Source organism: Oratosquilla oratoria, chromosome 41, assembly GCF_046742065.1.
Source record: "Oratosquilla oratoria isolate Oo_2021 chromosome 41, ASM4674206v1, whole genome shotgun sequence".
NCBI classification, from domain to species: Eukaryota; Metazoa; Arthropoda; class Malacostraca; order Stomatopoda; family Squillidae; genus Oratosquilla; species Oratosquilla oratoria.
This window is the reverse complement of record NC_134817.1, coordinates 37,532,846-37,554,599: the sequence shown is the minus strand read 5'-3', so window position 1 is coordinate 37,554,599 and position 21,754 is coordinate 37,532,846. Positions and strand designations below refer to the sequence as shown.

The window sequence follows — 21,754 nt, the reverse complement described above, 5'->3', positions numbered from 1 at the left end:
GGGGGTTACTAGGCTAGATAGAGTGAGAAATGAGGAGGTGAGGAGGAGAACAGGGGTGGAAAGGGAGTTGGGAGATAGGGTTGATGAAAGAGTATTAGGATGGTTTGGACACATGGAAAGAATGAGTGAAGAAAGACTAGTAAAAGAGGTATGGAAGGCAGATGTGGAGGGAGTGAACATGAAGGGACGTCCTAGGATGAGGTGGATGGATGGGGTGAAGGGGGTTTTGGGGAAGAGGGGAATGTCTGTTGAGGGAGGACGGGAGAGGACAGAATACAGGGGTGAATGGAGAATGGTTGTATATGGATGATGATGTGATCCATGAGGTGGAATGGGCGGGTGGATGGGGGGGGGGTGAGGTAGTATGTGTGAGCAAAATTTGACGCAGCCCGAAGGGATTTCTCCCCGTCTTCTCCTTTTATGCATGGGGGAACGGAGAGGGGGGGTCGCCGATTTAATGAAGCGGCCTTGCTGTGAATGTGCTGTGTCTTGCGACACTGCTTCTGACCCAGGGCAGTGGACAAGGTGCAGGGATGGCCCGTCATCCAGGAGGTGCTAAAATAAGAAGGAGGGTGGAGGGTTGTGGAGTGTATTCAGGGATGGAATGGGTGGGAATGATTTTATGCCTTTTCCTTTTTGGCTACCTCCCTTGTAAGGGGGAAAAAAGCCTTGGTATATGTATGTATGTAGGTGAATAAATGCAAGAGTAATTGAACTCTCACCGAACCTTTGAAGTCAAGTCTGAGTGCCATCGGCACATAATCTCTGAGGAAGGTTAAAGAGTGCCACTGATGACATAGGGGGTCAAACCAGTGCGCATTCGGCAATAGGGACATGTGGAAAGTCAACTGCCTTATCACCGAACGATTGCCGAGGCACTTCGATCTTGTGGCTCGTCTCCCAGGCAGTGACCCTGCTCATGGTAGAGACGACAAGCTAGCTCTTTTTCATAGATCTTAGGTCAGACTCCCCCGCTGCTGTTCCCGTTAAAATTGAGATTTTATTGAGATAGGACCTGTTTACGGCTCCTACGCGTAACCATTGCTGGAAACGTCCACAAGAACTCTCTTCAGAATGAGGGTGTCTGGTGGGCCTCCAACCTTTTGAGAGAGGGAATGAAGCCTATCGCTTCCACGAAATTATAGCTCCACTCTTGAATTATTATTCTTTTTATTCTGACTATTTTACAAGCTCACCCCACTTCCTATTTGTACACTCACGTTTTAGATAGTTTTTGATTATTTGTATCACCAAAATTTTATTTGTGATGTAAATGTTTCGGCCATAGGACCATGATGTTGCGGCGCCGAAAACAACACATCAGTCAATCAACTTTCGCCTCTGCCAGCAAGTGTTGTAGAGCCTAGGCGAGGTACACGGTAAGTGGAGGTCAGGTTTCAGTGCGTCCTAATCCAGAGCAAGTAGAAAGGAGAGTTAAACCCTTTCTGTAGCATGATCTTTGGGTTGCATGTTACGGGACCATTAGAACACTTGCCTTTGTGTGCAAGTGATCCATGACCTCAACTCAACGAGACAGAGGAACCACTTACGTAGGGCATGATCGCGTGAAATGAATCGTATCTGAATGGAGAGATAAGTATGGACCGGGGACTGGGGACCGGCATGGGAGCTGGTGGAGAAGGGAAAGAGCGGATATGTATTGTTGCGACATATGCCCCCCTCCCCCCCTCCACAGACAGTTGACACTGGTTGGTTGGTGTATGAATTTGAAGATAAATATTTAGACGAGGATCTGGTAGAATTCATTACATTTAGAGTGGGTATGATTTCTATTTTTCCCCGTCGTTTTGGGCAACCCATGTGAAACAAAAAATATTTGGTAGAGAGTGTTTCTGCCGCCACTTGTAAAGGAGCGCCGGAGGTTGTCTGCCGTAGCTGGCGCGTTGGTGAGGCGGTCGGCGACGCGGCGCGGCATCGGAAGTGGGCCTCGTTGTCATGACGACGAACCGCCGCTGCTCCTGCTTGCTGTCCACATGATGTCAGGGGCCTTGACTGACCGCGGGATTGCATAGCAGCATCGTCGCTGCCGCCACCACAGACACCCGTCTCCACCATCGTCAATACTATTACTACCATCAATGTCATCACTGCCACTACCACTATCTTCACCATCACCACGACCTCCGCCAACACTACCACCACTACCACCATCACCACCACCACCACCGCTACTACCACCACCACCCATTATTTTTAACTTGGTAGAGCAATTCAATAGTTACAATAACTGATTGGTGCCGAGCGAAGTTTATTGTGTCTCGCACTTTTTTGTCTTTTTTATTTATTTATTTGTTTTTACGCAGAGCATATGCATTGTTCATTTACACAGTTACACAAAAAATAAGGTTAGATTTATCTGTAATGGATATTGCTTGGTTGTGGAAGTTGTGTGAATACTTCTCCACATAAGGAAGAAGAACGAGGCAATTTGCATGGGCTTATGAACCTTATGCGTAGATGAAATATGGTCGCTATTTGCTATCTGTGTGTGTGTGGTTCCCGCATTTAGCGTTTAAGCATAGGACTGTTTCTACTTGGATCAAATATCCCCGGGGGTTTGTATTGCACCAGGGGGACGGAGAAAGACACCAAGGGTCGTCATAATAAAAATTCTGGGGACAATAATTGTTTTAACCCATTCAACTCCGATGACAAGATGTCTTGTCATTTGGTCAAATAAAACAAAAAATCATAAAACACCAAAATGTTTGATCAAAACCAAAGGTCCGTATCAAACGCGTTTCTGCATATGCATAGTATATATCAAGTCTGTAGTATAATATATATCAGATATATACATGAGAAAATGGCCAAAACCGCGCTCCATAACAAAAATCACCGTGCATAAATACCATCCGAAGAGGACATTGGAAAAAACATCCCATTTCCTAATCAAGTAAAAGAAAAAAATATTCTATGTCCACTTAACTGGGTTCCTTTCCATCTTGTGCCCTGACTGTAGTAGACAAAGGATTACAAAAGGGACAACATACCGATAGGAGACCCTTTGGTCCATAACTAGGTCGGATGCTAAGAATAGGTAATGAAACGAATAAATAAAAGAACCCCCCTCCCCCTCCCCTCCCCCTCCCTCCCCCGGACCCTTTCTAGAGCGCATGAGTGATAATTTATCGTGGTTAAACTCCTTTCCGTACGAGGTGGTGCCACTTTTCCTGTCATTCCTTCTCCCGGCAGCCTTGGTAGAGTGCCAGTGTCCTTTGTACCCGATGAATAAGTTTTGTCCATTTTGGTGCTAGAGTGTAGAGGCTGATACACAAAGGCTTCTTGCAAACTCAAAACATTTCTTCAAGTGGCCTTTTTTAAGAGAAGTTAATTTTTTTTTTCAATCTGCCGAATGCTTTTTCATTTCTCATTTAATTTCATTGTATTTTATTTTATTTTATTTTATTTAAATTTGTTTCATCTTGGTTTGTATTATTCTATATTTTTGGTTGTTAATCTTTACAGTTATGAGAACGCCGTCATGACATTGAATTACCTGCGGAGACCTGGATATGAAGACTTTTAAATACATTGGATAGACCACACTGGGGTTCTCGAGAGCAACAGGTTGGGACTCGGGGTGACTAAGTCTTGTGTTTGTTTTGTCGCCTGCTGGGTTGTACGTCGCAAGCTCTGGCAAGCGAGTTGAAGCTGAACAGCTCATGGCGTGACTTGGTTCATCTATTGCGTCACCACTGCCAGCAACGATACTTTTCGTTCTTCGGAGTCAATGTTGAATTTAGTTTTGTTCAGGGTAAAAAAGAAGAAGAAAAAAAATATTTTTCACATTTATTTCAGATGCTTTCGCCTGTTGGAGGAATAGTTGTGTCCATTAATTTTATTCATAAACTGCAGTTTATAACGGAATGGGTTGTCAGTATTTTTTTTAAACTATCTCATCGTGTTCCATATTTCTTTTCAAAATAGTTTACGTCTGTTGTAATCATTCTCGTAAATTTGTTACAATTCTACATAAATAAGATTTATTTAATTTGGTTTGTTTCCGTTTCTCCGGCTGTGTTATTTGATTTGATTCATAGACGAATATGTCTACAGTATTTCATTGTGTGTGCAGTCTTGTTTTCTAGTTTTTCGTGTATTAACGAAAATTCTTTCTCTTAAATGTTATATTGCAAAATAACTTTTTAACTGACACACGGCATATGCATTCTCTCCAGTTTCAGAAATATAATATATATATATATATATATATATATATATATATATATATACACGTGTGTGTGATCTTTGTATGTATGTATGATTGTATGCATACGTTGTCTTTAATCACAGCTACATTAAAGACAACTACATTAAACTTGTATTTCTACGAAATCTGAAGACATCTTGTTGCTAGACATAAACTCAGCTCTATCTATTGCATTGGAGGAAGAAATCAAAATATTTATCCAGATGCATCCACAATCCCCATGTCCATCTGCGCGCTGTAATGGATTACAATGGATTACAGTGTATTGCAGAAGACCTTAGGGGACTTGTTGGTCCATAGTGAGGTCAGATGCAGGAAAATAATGAATTTAACAAATATGTTAGTAAATAGAATATTCAATTGGCAGACATGTGCTGCACATTGCTAATTGTTTACCCTAAGGAACCTTGACCCTTCACACTACGACGGCTCATGTCTGCAGGGAGTTGAAGGAAACTCAGTCCGCTCCTGAAAACGTTTAAGGTGAAGCTGAGGAGTTTACGCCAGGAGGCGTTGAGTAGCTGTGGCCGAAGCCGCCTTTGCCCTATTCTGCGCTTTAGGGACTGTTCTAACAGGTAAAAGCCACTTCTGGAAATCGGAGAGTCCGGGATTCGAACCCATCACTAAGCGAGTGCGAGACCAGCACGCTTCCGATGACGCCACCAGAGCAAAATTTAAGGTTTATGATGTTGGCAGATATGAAGAACGGCCTGCCCATTGTGCCCTGGAAGACCTGCAGAAGAAAGCAGTTCTTCCTTGGGTGAAGAAGGAATAGCCCTGGGGTTACTGAGAGAGAATACCCACGGGGTTCGAACCCCACTCTGCTGTAGGCAGAACACACACGTAAACCTCGCCCTTCCCCCCTTCCTTCCACCCCTTACTCCTTCCCCCTCCCTTTCCCTCTTTCTCTTCCCCCTCCCCGTCCTCCTTCAACGAGAAGAGGAAAATAGCGACTATGAAACTTTCCCACGTAACAAAGAAAGAAAGAAAGCGAGAAGGACAAGATCTCTTGGAACTGACAATGACGTCACTGAGAGTAAAGATGGAGATGTTAACGACGTTGACTATAAACTGTAGTGGCTGTAGATCGTCTCAGTGATCGTACAACGTTGATGTATCATGTAAATAAAAACAAAACCCTTTAGATAAATATAGATTATTATCAACTAACAATGATGGGCGACAGCTCCGGCTAGGAGTAGCGCAGGAGCTGTCGGACGTGCCAATAGGCGAGCTTTGTACGACAAAGAAATGCTGGGGTTGGCATTTTTTCCAGTTTTGAGCATTAACGCTGAAGTGTAATAATACAATTGGAGGTCCAACCTGTTTATTATTTTTTATTTAATTGTTTATTTATTCATTTATTTATTTATTTTTGGCAGAGGGAATGAAGCAGAATATGAAGGTGAACCCTTGATTTCGTTCCTGGACTAATAAAGAGTTCGTTCTTTCACCCTGTCATCTCCGTTGGAGTTGTCAAGCATTTTTTTTTTTTTTTTTTTTTTTTGCGTCACGTGTCTGTTTTATATATGTGTGTACATATACATATGTATGTATGTATGTATATGTATGTATATATATATATAATATATATATGTGTGTGTGTGCGCGCGTGCGTGTGTGTGTGCGTGTGTATGTGTGTAGATATCTCGTATATGTATATGAAGTCCGCTGCATCTGTTGATTACTTTCTTACTTGGGGTTTGCCATGGGAACTAATAAAATCGCCCAACGGGTGCAAATTAGAAGGAAAAGTAGCACTCGGTACGGAAGGGGATCGTGGAAGAAGTGATCCCCTTGACAGCAGAGAGGGTGTAGGTGCCATGGAGATGAACAGAATCGCCTGACTTTTTCTTTTCTTTCTTTCGAAGAGGGAAAAGCGTCATCCGGAACGAAACTGGTTGAATATGTGTTGAACCTTGTTATTGCAATCTAAATTATGCATTTGTCATAGTGGGTATTATCTTAAGGTTTGGAAGAAAAAATGTTTCAGTGTATGTCGCAACACTGTATTTTAACTTCGTCAAATAAAAAAAATCGTAAAATTCGACACCGATAGGATTTATATTATGCTATTGTTATTAATGGAAAGGCATTTGAAAAAGAAGCTTGTGGAGGAGGGAGGACGGTCCCTCAGCCAAGGGTGGTCAATGGTAGTAAAAAAAAATATGGTTGTGTGGTCGTATTGGTTTTTAATAATACGACCCTTTACAGTGGGTTGTTGGGAGATGGGGGTGTGTGAAGCAGGGAGAAAAGGGGGAATGTGTGTGTGTTTGGGGTGGTGAGGGTGAGAGGGGAGACATCTCTCCCCCTCCCCCCCCCTTACCACCTTGATGGCGTGCTCGTTGTCATAATCTTCACCTCATCGTCATTGATCGCTAGGGCGCAGGCGTCTTCAGGTCTGAGTTGGTCCGATGGTGTAGTACCAGGCAACGTGTACCTTCACACATAAAAAACGTGGTCAGTGTTCAAGGGTGTGCATGTGTTCAAGAGTGTTCAGTGTGTACATGTACAAGGGTGTTCAGTGTGCATGTGTATAAGGGTGTTCAGTGTGTATACAGGTTCAACACTTCGTCACCAGGTTTTGCTCATCGACGCCGCTGGACGGCTTTACGAGGATGGATTAGGACAAGCGATGTTTCGACGCTTCAGCCTGGTGAGATATGCGTGGGAGGGCCCAGGATCTGTTGCCGGTTGCTGTGAGGTTGCGGACTCCGGATCAAATAATCCTGAGGCATCACTAGATGAATAATTAATTATCTTTTATCTGTTCTTAATTCGTGCGCTGGTGGTATTGGAACCGTGATGGTCTCGTATTCGTTTAGTTGAGTGTCCGAAGCCCGCAGTCCTCTCCGATTCCCCGCAGTAGGTATAATTGTTACCTGCCCCAACAGTCCCCAAAGCGCATCATAAGGCAAAGGTTACGGCTTTGGCCGCAGCTACTCAGCGCCTCCTGCCGTAGGCTCTTCTCGTCACCATGTTAATTCATTTACGTATATGTGCATTCTTGGTTAGACGAGGAAAGAATGAAGATTATTGAAACCGCTCCAAGTTACTTGGAGACTGAAGATCGTAGGTTCGAGTCTGTCCCAGTGGACTTTCAATTCTGGAAGGAATCAAATCACTCTGTAGCTTCAGCGGAATTCTTTGTTCCCCAAGTTTGCTGCTGCAAGGCATCGCACCGGGGTGCCAGAGAGTTACTGAACATTTAGACAGACCAACAATTGAAGGAAACAAAACTTAATTAAAAATGCCTGGAGTGGCAATAATTTCTGTCACAGTAACGATTGCAACACTGGCATCACAGTGAGAGATCGAAAAAAAAAGTGAAAAAGAAAGAATAAAGAGAATAAAGATACAAAAATAACAACAAAGGAGAAGAAAAAGATAAAAAGGACGAATCAATCTAAAGCGTGGAGAGCATGGTAATGGTAATGACGGTTCTCCTTTGTAGACGTGAGTTCTTTGCGACACTCGACGATGATATAAAGTCTCCTTCGGAGCCGGCGAACGGTCAAGAATTCCTCGGCCGTTCCTGCTCCCCGTGCCAAAATCGACGATACTGGGTCAGGAATAGAAAGCATCGAGGGGGGGGGGGTGCGATGCCTGCTGACCAATGCTCCCTCTAATTTTTTGCTGTGAGTGTGCGCAGAAATTTGTTTGTGTGCAAACTTTGCCTTCTCTGGTATGTGCGCGCGCACCCATGGCGGGAAAGTCATTTAGTTTGCAATGGAAGCGCTAGAGTTAGAAAAGGAAAAAAAATATTGGTTTGAATGTTGGCAATTTACGGTTGACAAGTTCCCATATTTTTAGAGAAGAGAATTTATAAGTTGATGTTTGGGTGGAACTTCTTTGTTGAATGGGTTTTAATATAATTTCAAAACCTTGTGTGTGCACATTTTTTCTTTATGTACGCTAGTTATAAAACGTGCGTGCGCACATGCGCGCGGCTTACAGGGGACGGTGCTGCTGACCATAACCTTCATATTTACGAACACCAACACAAAGCCCGTGGGAATGACATTCCACTCAAAAAAAAAAAAAAAAAAAAAAAAATCGGTCAGAGGCACGTAAGAGTGATAAGATTACATTGGTGGGGATTGACTCATGAGATCAGTCTGTCTACTCCGGGGAGAGCGAGAAATGTAATTATTTTCTAATGGAGTTGGTAGATGATATGTATGTGAGAAATGCCTTAGATCTAGCCTTATGTACCCGACCGTCTCGATGGAGGAGGGGAGTGGGTGAGGTGGGGGTGTTCGTGCAAAAATAGAATTCTTTCTCAGCGTGTCACTTCCCCTTCTCAGTGTGGTGACAGGGGAGACCTCTCTCTCTCTCTCTCTCTCTCTCTCTCTCTCTCTCTCTCTCATTATTTTGAGCAGTATACTAAAAAAGATTAGACTACATTAAGTTCGGTTAGGTGACGTTAAGTTAGGTTAGGCTGGTTTCGAAGTTAGGGAAGGGATATGGAGACGGAGAAGGAACTCGTTGGGAAGAAATTCAAAATTTTCAGTGTTCGAACGATTCTTCCCAGTGACTGATTCTGTCATTGGCTGTGAAGGTTGACCATATAGACAATGGAAGGGTGGTTCACAATCTGAGGATTAAAAAAATTAAAAGCAGATTATTTTTGCTTTGATATGAACTGAAAGAGGAGAAAGAAAGTATCTGGTGTAGTCCTATGTAATTAATCAAGAAAATGTATATGAACAGAAACACACACACATACACACTGTAAATCTCTACTCACAAAAGAATGTTGATCACTTAATTTCTAAAGTCCCTTATTAGCAATGTCTTCCTTTGCCTCCTGTCCCCTCTTCTTTGCCGCCATATTGTCTCAAATGAGAAACAATGGCTATCGCCAGAGAAATACTAAAAGATGCACTGCAATTAGACCGTTTTCTATTTTCTCTATGGGTGTAAAACTGTAAACACATCTCTTCATAACTGGAGCAAAACCGCGGTTGATGATGAGATATCCAATAGACTCGGTGTACTTCAGTATCTATACAGTGTGCCACGTGGTTGAAAAAGGCGCAGTGATGACGTCACGTCGTTTGCATGCAGCAGAAGTCTCAAGCTGCCAGGGCGTAAATTTAACTTAGATGCATGCAAAGACAATTTCTCCGACTGTGTAGTCCGAGAATGAAATAAGGTTCACATGGGGGCGATATGGGTGTAATACAGTTCAAAGTTTCAAGATTCATTTGGCTCAACACCTGAACAGTATCTTATAATATCTGTCACTAGGTTTTGTTTTTTTGTTTGGGTGTTTGTATAATTCTTTATTATATATGTTTCTGTGTCATAGTGACTTAGAGTTACGGGTTACTCAGATGTGGAAGCTTGCCAAGACAATCCCACTTCCTCGATGCCTAGGGAACCCCCTGTAAGGACAAGCACGTGCACTTGGCACACAGATCGTTCATACCAAAGGAATGAAAGGAATTTTGACTCATCGGAGAAACGGCCTACGCGAAGTCGTGGCGACTTCGTGGTGATTTCTTAGCCAGTCTGTGTACATCTTCTTGAGCCGTTACTCTTTTGGCGAGTCGACAAGGTGATGAGCTTATTCCAGAGGGCGCGTAGCTGTGGCAGAAGCTGTCATCTTTGCCCAACTATGCGCTTAGACGGTTGGGTCAGGTGACAGTCACTTTTAGGAATCGGAGAAGAGTACAGTATTCGAACCTATAATGTTAATGAAGGTTTGTCTCTATCTAATAATGTTTATGAAGGTTGTGTGTGTTTTCCACTTTCACCACAGATGTTAATGAAGAAAAAAATAGAACAGTTTGATATTTGACCCATTGGTGACTAAATCCCTTTCGATCAAATTTTCTTTCTTAGATCACGTGTTTAGTTCTTGCATAACATGAACTCGATGTGTGATCTGTGAGTTGTTTCAATTAGTAAAGACAATCTTTTCAGTTGTGATGAATAATGTATAGATTCTGACAAACGCCAAGCAATTTTATTACACTTGAGCGAAATAATCTGACAATCACAAGAAAAAAAACATTTAAGCGTGTCCCGGTAATATTGACGGAAATAAATTTCCACACATAAAATGGAGAGAGAGGGAGAGAGAGAAAAAAGAGAGAGAAGTGTGAAAAAGGGAAGACAGGAAGAGACATTGTAACGAGAAACAAAGCGTAATGGGGAGAAAACAAGAGAATGGAAAGGAAGTAGACGTGATAATGGCTGGGAAAAGTAGGGTTGGGGGAAGAGGAGAAAAGGAAAGGGAGAAAGAGAAGCTGACCAAATGTATGAAAAGTGGAAGAAAACGGGAAATGTGGGAAATCGAAAGTAAAAATGGAGACGAAGATAGCTGAAGATGACATTTTATTTATTTTTATATATTGATTAATTTATTGTTTATTTGTTTATTTATTAATATTTGAATTTATCTTTTTTATCTATTTATTTATCTTTTTATATTTTGTAGAAGGCAGTTGAACAATTGCTGTAGTCAAACAAGTACCCCTCGATGTGTTACGACGTATATAGATATTCAAACTGCCGGCAGGCGATTTTATTCCGCTAAACTTTATGTAGCTACATCCATTTTATTTTGTTCGGCCAAGGAAAACTTTGGAACGAAAGGGAGAATGATATTGGAGTCTCAAGTGGGTAGGCAGAGGGAGAGTGAGGAGGGAGGGGTGGGGGTTGGGAGAGGGAAAGATGGAGGAATGTCTTGCCTTCCTTGCACTAGTGAGAGCACTGGAGACTTCCATTATCAACGCACAGTATTTGTATTATCATTATTGGAGGCGACAAACGATTTTATTCAGCTGGGCATGATGTATACAGGGCATCGCGTCACACTTGTCATCTATCTCATACCAAGCGTGCGCGCGGGCTCGAGCAACTCAAGCACTAGTAGTGTCGCTTCGACCTCACATTTCAGCGGCAAATAACATAAATGCCGGTTTGATAAGAAACATCGAGAAAGAACTGCGGCTCGGCCTCTGAGTCATCCAGCTGAAGTTCAGTAAAGATATACATCGAGTGTTTTTCTTTATCGAGTAGAGCTAGGATGATTAGCAGTGCTCGATCATCGTGTAATTACAAGATGTGCATGACGTAACTGGTGTTTAGTCCAACGCCGCAGTCTTTTGGCTAAGGAGGAGGATGAGTTTTCTGCCGGCTGACGGCTTTGTCCTGCTGGCCCTAACCGTCCAATGGACTGGCTGGGCAGGATGCAACTTTTTTTTTTCTTCTTCTTCTTCGTCTTGAATACCCAAGGAATCTCCCGTCCGCACTTGGTGTTGTATGCTTGTGCCTCGCTGTGCATTTTCATTCCTTTGCCAGCATCCCTCCTCTATTCAGATAAAATACTTTGTGCGTGTTGCAAGCTGTTGTTGTGTGAAAATATCCCCCCACACACACATAATCTGTTCCTCTGACTATCATGGTTCTTTTACGAGAATCTGATCTTTGATGTAGTGACGACATGTCGAGGTTGTCGGGGTGATAAGGTACGGCCGACGCTCAGTAAGTAGGTAGGACGCGCGCGCGTCGCTCTGGGTCTCAAATCCACCAACTCTCCCTCCCTCCCTCCTCCTCCTCCTCCTCCTCCTCCTCCTTCTCCTCCTCCTCCTCCTCCTCCTCCTCCTCCTCCTCCTCCTCCTCCTCCTCCTCCTCCTCCTCCTCCTCCTCCTCCTCCTCCTCCTCCTCCTCCCCCCACCACCTCTGCCGTGCGCAAGCCTCACAGCTGCTGCTTCATGTCCATGGAGAATTCGTTACAAAAGCATGTCGACTCGATGATCTTTCTCAAAGTGAGAGCCATTATTTTGTGTATGTGTGGAAATGCGTATGGTCCGTTTTACTGCAGTTATTAGATTGAAAGAAATAAAGTTCAGATACAGATCAAACAATGTGAGCTGGTAAGTCAAACACGCAATTTTTATTTGCAGAATTTGAAATAATAACGGTTTTAACATTGACGAATGCAGTGAAAAAATCGCCATGATTTAGCCATGATTAAAACTGTGAAAAGGGTCACATTAAAAATGAAATATGTATTATCAGCCAAAAGGGGATACCTTGGGGATGAGTGAATTAACTATTCTGGCGGCAGCCATAATAAGAGGCAAAGTGCCAATGCAGCAGGAAAGAGGATCATTATGTGAAACAAATTGTTGTGAATCACAGAATCCATACAATCGTCCCAATGTTCTTCATGGATAATTAATCAGCACACAATCGACTGTATTTGAACCCGCTATTACTAAGTGGTAATCAGTAGTAATTGTTCTCTGGAGTTATAACTGGAACCCCGCAGCCTCACAATGGCCGGCAACGGTCCTTAGGCCTTCCCATGGATCTGGCTGGAAAATATCTTTGCATATGTTTATGTTGCATAAACGTGGAACTTTTTTCACTGTTCTCTTTGTGTGAAAAAGTGGAAGACGTGCGATTGAAGTTAATAGAGAAATATTGAACTCAGTCTAGAGACCGAATGTCAGGCCCTCGGGGCTGCACCTCTGCATCAGTGGTTCTTAATCTGGGGTACCTCTACCCCCCTAAGGGGTACGAAACCTTAATCCTGGGGGTACCAGACATGATAGCCAGTGCAATGGTACTGTATATTTACCATGAGAAAGCATAATGTGCATTCATTGTATTCTACTAATTGACATTTTTAATTTGAAATAAAAAAGTACCTTTGTTCAGTAATTGAATATATCTAATAATTTCTCAGCAAGGTTTGTATCACTAATCCTTTTCATATGTTTGCATTGTATTTATATTGGATGGGGGTACGACGATATATATATATATATATATATATATATATATATTATATATAATATATATATATATATATATATATATATATATATATATATATATATATATATTTTTTTTTTTTAATCAAGGGGTACGGACACTGAAAAACGTTAGGAATCACTGCTGTAGGTGAAGGTGAATGGATGTGCTGCAGGTAGATGTCTCTCCACCTCCATCAGATACATACCACTGCTCCCATATGCTATTCGTTACCCAGTGCGTTACATTGAATGGTCATTTCTTTAGCTTATGAACTTGTTTCACTGTATAAATGTCATAATAATAATGTGTGCTGATCTCGCATTTGTTTTGTTGTGGGTTCGAATCCCGCATTTCTCTCCGAGTCCCAGCAGTGATTGTTAACTGCCCCAATAGTCCAAGCTTAGTATGGCAAAGGTGACGGGTTCGACCGCAGCTACTTGGACCTTCCAGGCGTCGACTACTCACCTTAAAATGTGTTGCATTGAAAGTCCATTTCTTCGGATTAACTTGGAAAATAAGTCATGTTCGACGCGTCTGCTTAAATACAAATTTTAGAATTTGTTAAATGAAACTCGTTTTATTCAAAATATTTTTGGATAACTCGTTTATATATATATATATATACATATATATATATATAATATATATATATATATGTGTGTGTGTGTGTGTGTGTGTAAATCTGTGTGTGTATATATTTATACTCCATAAAAAAATTAATTTTTGTACACTTTCAACAAACTCGTTCTTGCATTCACCTTCGTCTAGAGGTCCCCGAGGACCTGGCATTCTGTCTCTAGACTGAGCTCAGTATTTCTTGAGTGTGTTACAGGTCTTTTTTTCATCTTGGGGTTATCGTTATTCTTCTTGGGTGTTATTTCTAAGGTAGTCGCAGTGCTTATCCAAGAGAAGGGAACTCTATCCTTGTGCAGGATGATGTCTTTTAGATCTGGATTAGGGTTATTCCTTGTCTGCTAGTGTTCATTTCTGTGAAAAAATCGTGATTTTTTTTATGCTTCTTGAATGTTCAACTATGTAATTCTGGTCGCAACCTTTGTTGCTAACTTGAGCACTTTTGTCGAGTGTGGTTCTGTTGACTCTCTTTCATATTTCCCTCGAGTGTCCATTTTTGGTGCTTGTAGCATTATTCTGATAACTCCATTTTGTTGATTGGCTGTTGTTCCAATTTAACCTTCTCTTGAAATATTCCGCCAGTTGGCTTCTTGTATTTCTGTCTTGGCGCTTTGGTCATTTGTTATTTTAGTGTTGCAAAATCTAGCGTTGCAGACGTCCCGAAGAAGAAGACTTCTGATTGTGTTCACGATTGACCACCTGGTTTTAGATAATAAGAATCAAGGAGACTGCAAGAGACATAAGGCCTACTCTAGGCGGTTTCATGTCCTTACCAGCTTTCATCTCCATCCATAAAGTTATCTGTTTTTTCTTAAAACAACCAATGGATTTAGCGCTCACTAACTACATGGTTGACAAGTCTATTCCATTCGTTAACTATTCTGTTGGTAAACCAGTTCTTGTCTCTTTCGTAAACCTAAATTGGTCCAATCTAAATCCATTACTACGACTCGTTACCTGCTGTCTTAATATGATGACCTTACCTGCATCACCCTCCATCACAACGTAGTGGATGGAGGCGAAATCGTTCTCCTTTCAAGTGCATAATTTCGCCATTTGGAGTCCACTGTCATACCATTTCATGACTCGAACGACTGCGCCAACCTCTACCACATTACCCAAGCAAATGTCTTTATTCCATCTCTCTACCGTCTGTCTGATCACTCTTACACGGTTCCCATTTGGCGGCGTCCACTCAGTAGCACACTTGGTCCACCGCGCATCATTCTTTCGTGTCAACTTGCTCAAATTCCACTTCCTTTCTTTTACTGCCTCCATAGTGGCTTTAGCTCGATGTATTTCACGGTTCGCACTACTAGAGATTTTGCTATGGGCTCTAGTTCATGAGCTCTATTTTTTTTTTATCGACCTGACTATCTATTATGTTTGGGGCATGGCCTGTATTGACCCAGTCAAGGTGATCCCAACGTCAAGGCTTTCGTCACAATTTGATTGGGATTTGTATATCGCGTCTCCAGTAGGACAAGTGTCAATATTCAAGTCTTCTGCCACACTCATCTCCTGAGTCGCGATCAAAAATTAAATATTCCAGAAAAGCGTTCATTGGCAATAACCCCGTGTTTATACACGACTACCATTTTATGCTCTTACAGAACTTTCTTCTCCCACAAGAGGGGGGTTGGGTGTGTTTGAAATTTGGTCGTCATGTATAATTTTCTTAAGGTTTAAGTTGTAGTATATCAGTGTATGGTTTATGAGAGTCAAAATGATGATGCAAATATATGCCTATCCGGCAAATTTTAACCCTATACCATTAACTACATGTGTACAATATCTTCAATTTTGCCCCCTCTACAAAAATCTACCCCCACCCTACAAATAAACCAGTTGACGCCCCTGGGTTTGTCTGACGTAGCTGGTCTATGATTCATTTCATTATTCCCTTGTGTTGACGCTATCTGTATAACAAAAGACTTCTTCCCCCTTGCAAAGGAGGTAACCAGCAAAAAAGGATGATCACACTGGGCTATATTTCGTCCCACGTCCTACCTCCAACCTCCATTTGAATAACTAGAATATGTCCTCGCTTACAGAAAACTAAGACTTCTTTCTAGGACATTTGAACAGCATGTCAAACATTCGTATGGATATGCAATGTCTTAGTTCATCATTCTGCTTTGCTATATATGACGAAAAGTTAATTTGATATTTGGAGATTTGAAAAATAAAATATTGTTACCGAAGTCGTTTTTACTCCAACGAACTCTCGACAATTGGCGCTGGCGAAGCCCGTGGAAGCCCAGTGTGATCATCCTTTTAGACATGCATCCACCCCCATCCGCCATTTTCCTTCTGGACCTCTCCTTGTAGATGTCGTAGGTAACATAATTCCTCAGAGTTCAGCTTCTGTGCCCTCTTTGACGTGAAAAAACTCATTTATCTAGAAAATGTGAGAGAACACTGCCTCTAGCAAATTCATAACTCTGAGTAATGTCAAAGTGTCAAGGCCATTTATATCAAATATCACTCAGAGGTCGTAAACGCATACTATCTCGCCCAAACAAGTTAATAATTTTTGTGAGTTAGTTCAGTTGATTTGCATATCATATAAATTACTGATGTTTTAGAATACTGATGACAAGTAAAAGATAATGAAATGACCACAATGGTGGTTTGTCAACTTGGACAAAGTGTCCGTAGGATGAAGTAACATCAGACCAGAAGCACAATTATCGATTTATTTACACAATAGAGGAGACGGTCCCCGTTCTGAACGTGGTCTCGATCGGTTGATACCGTGGTGCAGTTGTCATTAGAATAATACAAAGATGATTTCAAAATATCCTGTAAATCCTCACTTTCCTTCCACGAAATTCACTTTCCTTTTTTCTTTCTTTTTTCCTTTTTCTTCTCTTCTTTTTCTTCTTTATCTTTTTCTTTTCTCTTCTATTTCCTTCTTCTACTTCTTCTTCTTCTTCTTCTTCTTGAGAGACTCGAAATGAGGTGTTCAACATTTAATCTCTCTGTAATGACTCCATTATATATTTTATTCTTGTTAACACCAAATTGTTCTATTCAGTAACTTGATGAAGGATCTTTACATCTCGGTTACCTCCTTTGCTGCCATGAAACGTTTATATATTTTATTTTGACTAATGCCAAGCTATTTCATTCAGCAGAGAAGACCTTGCACTGAAAAGATTAAGTGAAGTTGCTGGGCAGCCATAGAGAGCACTCGCTAATAGAAAACAACTTTATGCTAAGAGAGAATAAGGTTGAAAGTTGCCTAAGAGTTGAAAATCTTTAGATCATACAGTCAACACGAAGAGTTCTCCCAATCTACCAGAGTTCAACTGAACAAATGTAACTTGTTATTGTTGAACATTTGATGCGATTTGAATAAAGCTGAGTTGTCGAATGGATTTATTTTCATCAATTAACAACGCTCGAACACTTTTCGTGTACTTTGCACAATCTGTGCCACGGTGGATAAGCTAATGTGGTGAAGTACTTAGGTTGCACTGTTTTCAAGGGGACAACCCGACGGTCCTGCAGTCCATGAAGGTTTGATACACAAGTGACAAAATAACAATATGTTTTCTTTGTATTTATTAATTTATATATTTGGTTATTTGTTTGTTTATTCACCTATTTAATCGTTATTCATTCATATTCCTTTTATATGTCTTTTCGGGTTTGGTCGTTTTTGGTTAATTTTTAGTTACGCTTTAGTACCGCTATCTTTTCACCACGGAAAAACTATTCCCACCCTAACGTAACCGATTTGATAACAAGACCCTTGACATTTGAAACCCCAGCAGCTCAGGAACTTTTTTCAATGCATTTTTCTTTTTCTATTTACACCTCTTGGTCAGTGTTTTTTTGGTAAGCCAACCCGTGGTAGAGTATTCGTTAGAATGGATGGAAGATAAACACACAAGTAGCATAATAGCCTACGTCTAGTAAATTTTTTAATGTTACGTCACCTTGACACTGGGACGCATAATATTCCAATGTGGTTCTCATATTAACGAAATCTGTAATATATACATACTGTATTTATCATGTAAGAGAGTGGTGTAAAATCCAGGATGTCTCAGAAACACTTTAATTCTTGTACGTTTCGACAGAGTCTACCTCAGAGAGTATATCAAAACGTAAGAAAACAAGTGTTCCTGGACATTCTCTAAACCACTCTCCTCAACTATTTGTCTCTTCTTAAATTAAAGATATTTCTTTTTCTTTGCAGAAGTGGCCTCTGCGTGGTCTCGGCCAAGGACATAGCTTTTGTAAGCAAATGCGTTACAGCGGTCTGAGAGTCAAGACTTGATCGAAAGTTGCAGTCGTCGTCGTCGTCGTCGTCGTCGTTGTACTCTGCGTGCGTTCAGACTTACGCATGCGCAGTAATCCAGTATGATTCTTAGCTGAAAAAAAAATAGAAAAGAAAATTATATTTGAAAAGAAAAATGTGATCCAGTAGTTATGTACGATATGAGTTGAATGCATAGGGGGTACTAGTAGGTTCCAGTATTGTTTTTGATATAACATTTCACGAGTTATAGTTATTTATAGTAAATGAAACGTATTCATTAAATATATCTTCAAAACCTAAGCTGATGAAAATATATGATTTATTTGCAGTCGTATGTAAATATGAATATATGTATACATCCATTATATACGTGTACATAAGTTACTAAAGATAAAAAAGTTTATCAATTAAAAGTAAAAGCAAGCAATAATAGAGGAGCTGTTACTCAATTAGTAGATAATATACACACATATATATAGATATATGAATATATACGTAAATGTACATTTGTAATTATTTGTATGGATATTGAATTTATGAACATATAGTGTGATACAAATATAAAGAGGACAAAAGAGAAAATAGACAAAAAGTGAAGGCCAAGACTTGACAGATACGTTCTTGTATGTCCTCTCTTCTCCCACAAACCACCCAAGTCTTCCTTTTACAGTAAACAAACTCCTTCCGATTATCGTACTCGTATTTTGCCATTAACTGCCCAGATCATCAACATCAAGATAACCTCATTGTAAATCCGTTCCCAAACTGTCGACATTTTTGTCGCCTCCAAGAACATCGACGTTACCGTGTCGTCTCGAAAACCAATTGCGACTTCCTGCCAAGGAACGCTTCTGTAGCCATGGCCACCGACAAAATCCAGCGCACCCTGGCTATGGTCAAACCAGATGCCATCAACAGAGCTTCCGAGATTGAGAATATCATCAGGGAAGAAGGATTTACGATTGTCGAGGTAGGGTTCTCTTCTGAAGAAAAATCACTAGTGGGGAACAGTATTGTGCCTCAAATATGTCAATGTGTTTCCCCCATTCTACCCTAGTTTAAGGATTTTACCATAGCTAGTGCCAGGCACCTTTTTTATTGTTATCAAAGCTAGGTGCTTATCATAGCCAATTCTAGAAAATTTTCCTCTTCTACTAGACCACCATACTTCTGATTACGCCAGCAGCGCATTCTTAATACTCGTACCACACTTTTCTACGATTCCAAGTAGCGACAGTCCAAAAGGCATAGGTCGACAAAGGTGACGGCTTCGGCCGTAGCTACGCGCCTCCTGGCGTAGGCTCCTCATCTTCTGGGAAAAAAACTGGGCTAGAATAGGCTACAGCTTGATAAATATGGGAGATAAAGAAAAAACGTGAATATAGCAGTTGACACTGTTTCAATAATGGAAGCTGTTAATAGGCTTGATGGGCCTGACAAGGATAGAGGACTACTGGTTAAAATACGTTAGATATGATGTTGGTATAGTTTCACACCATGCATGAAATTTATCAAAGTTAACGACAATTTGGGTTTTTGGGGGACTGTCTTTTTTCTTTAACATAGTTGCAATATTAATCATCATGAAACTGCAAGAGGTAATCTGTGATCAGAAAAGATAGGAAAGAAATCTGCTTACATTGCAGCCTGCCGTTAAGAATTGTAAACAGAGTTTTGCTTTCCTAAACAGCGAAGACAACTCCGACTTTCCCGCTCAGAGGCCGAAGAGTTCTACGGAGAACATCGTGGCAAACCATTCTTCCTCAACTTGATCGACTACGTCACTTCCGGGTCTGTTCTCGTCATGATTCTTGCAGGTAAAGTGGTCTGAAGGTCTCGCAGTAAAGATATTTAACGATGCTTAAAAATACTTAAAGGTACTTAGAAATACTTAAGATTTATGGTTACCACCCTTGTAAGGGTGGGGGGGGGAATCTTGGTATATAGACAAGACATACGTAATGATTCTTAAGAAACTTAAGATACTTAAGATGCTTTAAGATACTTAAGGGTACTTAAGACATTATAAAGTATTTGTGACCATACTTTAAAGTATTGGACATATTCTTTTCGATTTTCCATTGACCTTCACTTCCGAAAATGGGAGTGAGGGGAAAATTTTACTCGGTTTAATAGATGATAATATTTGCAAAAGGATGAATCAAAATGGGTTTTTATTCCCAGAAGGTCCTGAAGAAACCTGCAAACTTGAGGGACATTAAGAAAACTAAACTCACCATCCCACCACCACTTGCTTGCCGATAACCATTTAGAAACACTACTCTTACGTCACCCACACTTTGGTGGGTGCTAACTATCGTTGTACGACGTAATAATTCTCATGTATGATCTTGTCCACGACTGTCTCAATTATGTCAATGTCTCTTATATCATGACTGTGATATTGTACATACTTTTGTTTTGTATATACTGTTGACTGTGATTGTTTTATACATGCTGTTATTACCACTGATTATATACCGTGTCCTCCACCACTGTGTCCCAACCTCTGAAATTTTGTACTTAACTACGAATTGCCACCTCAGTCGAACAGCGTGTCCTATGAGTCACGATCCTCATGTAAATAGTTAATTACCTATGTACTAGGCTTGCCGCTCTTTGAGCGTAATAAAATTATTAAAAAAAAAAAATCCCACCACCACGAAGTGGGAAGTGAGAAACCCCCGCGACATAGCCCACAGCGGGTGTCGGGAATCGAACTCACGACCACCTGCTCATGAGTTCGACACGGTATCCACTGGGCTATTTCGATCAAATGATCTCGACTTTAACTTCTTTAAAGAATCAAACCAGGTGGAGAGGTGACCCAACATCGGACTAAAAACCGTTCCAATCTATTTTGTTTAGCCAAAGGTAGCCTGTAGACCTCTCTTTTTCTCTCTCCCTCCCTCCCTCTCTTTTTCTCTCTCTCTCTCTTTCTCTCTCTCTCTCTCACTCTCACTGTTTTTCTTTCTCCATTTCTTTTTCTCTTTCTCCCGTTCTCTTTCTTTGTTTCTCTCTTTCTCTCTCTGTCTCTGTATCTATTTTTGTCTCTCTTCTCTCTTTTTGTCTCTCTGTCTCTTTCTTCTCTCTTGTGTTCTCTATCTTTCTCCATCGCTGTCTCTATCTTCCCTTTCTCCATCACTGTCTCTTTCCTCTCTTCTTTTTCTCCATTCTCTCTCTCTCTGTCTGCCTGTCTGTCTCTGTTCTCTTTCTCCATCACTGTCTCTCTCCTCTCTTCTTTTTCTCTGTTCTCTATTCTCTCTCTTTGTCTGTCTGTCTGTTTCTTCTCTTCTCTCTCTTTCTCCATCGCTGTCTCTCTCTTCTCTTTCTCCATCGCTGTCTATTTTCTCTCTTCTTTTTCTCTATTCTCTCTCATTCTCTTTCTCTACGCACCTACGAACTCTGCGCATCCTCAAACTGCCTCCGCTCCTGACCACTCGCCCAAGTGGCGACGCTCTAAACCGCTCAGCCATCGAACGTGAAGAAAGAAAAAAACTAGAACAAATAAACAGACAAATAGATAAATGAATAAATAAACAAACGGATAAATCACACGCTAATGACGCGCGTTGCGTTCGACAAAGTTAACAGAACTGTCACACTGGATGAGGGCAGGGCAGACATCAAAGGAGATTACGACTGAAAGCTGTGGGCGGGGGGTGGGGTGTCGGGTGTCCATTTTGGAAACCGCACTCACGCTATATCCAGTGATTACCAAACATGCCGGACTTTTCACACATAGTCACGCTCGCCATACAGCGTCGCTTTATAATGACAACCGCAGTGTAAACATAGGAAAAAATATTCATGTGAAAAAATCATGGCTACATTTT

At 41.1% G+C, this 21,754-nt stretch overlaps 1 protein-coding gene across 5 annotated transcripts in view; it reads left to right on the top strand.

Annotated features, from left to right (window-relative positions):
* LOC143021235 (nucleoside diphosphate kinase homolog 5-like) overlaps positions 1-21,754 on the top strand; it is a 73,383-nt gene that overhangs the window by 24,395 nt on the left and 27,234 nt on the right. The window contains exons 2-4 of one of the 5 annotated variants that reach the window (XM_076178610.1): positions 1,289-1,379; positions 17,856-18,888; positions 19,609-19,735. In XM_076178610.1, coding sequence (XP_076034725.1) covers positions 18,778-18,888; positions 19,609-19,735 — 238 coding nt within the window. In that variant the 5' untranslated portion in view covers positions 1,289-1,379; positions 17,856-18,777. Of the gene's footprint in view, positions 1-1,288; positions 1,380-6,631; positions 6,695-11,940; positions 12,124-17,855; positions 18,889-19,608; positions 19,736-21,754 lie in introns of those variants that run through there. The other 4 variants (XM_076178612.1, XM_076178613.1, XM_076178611.1 and 1 more) reach the window with 4 other exon arrangements.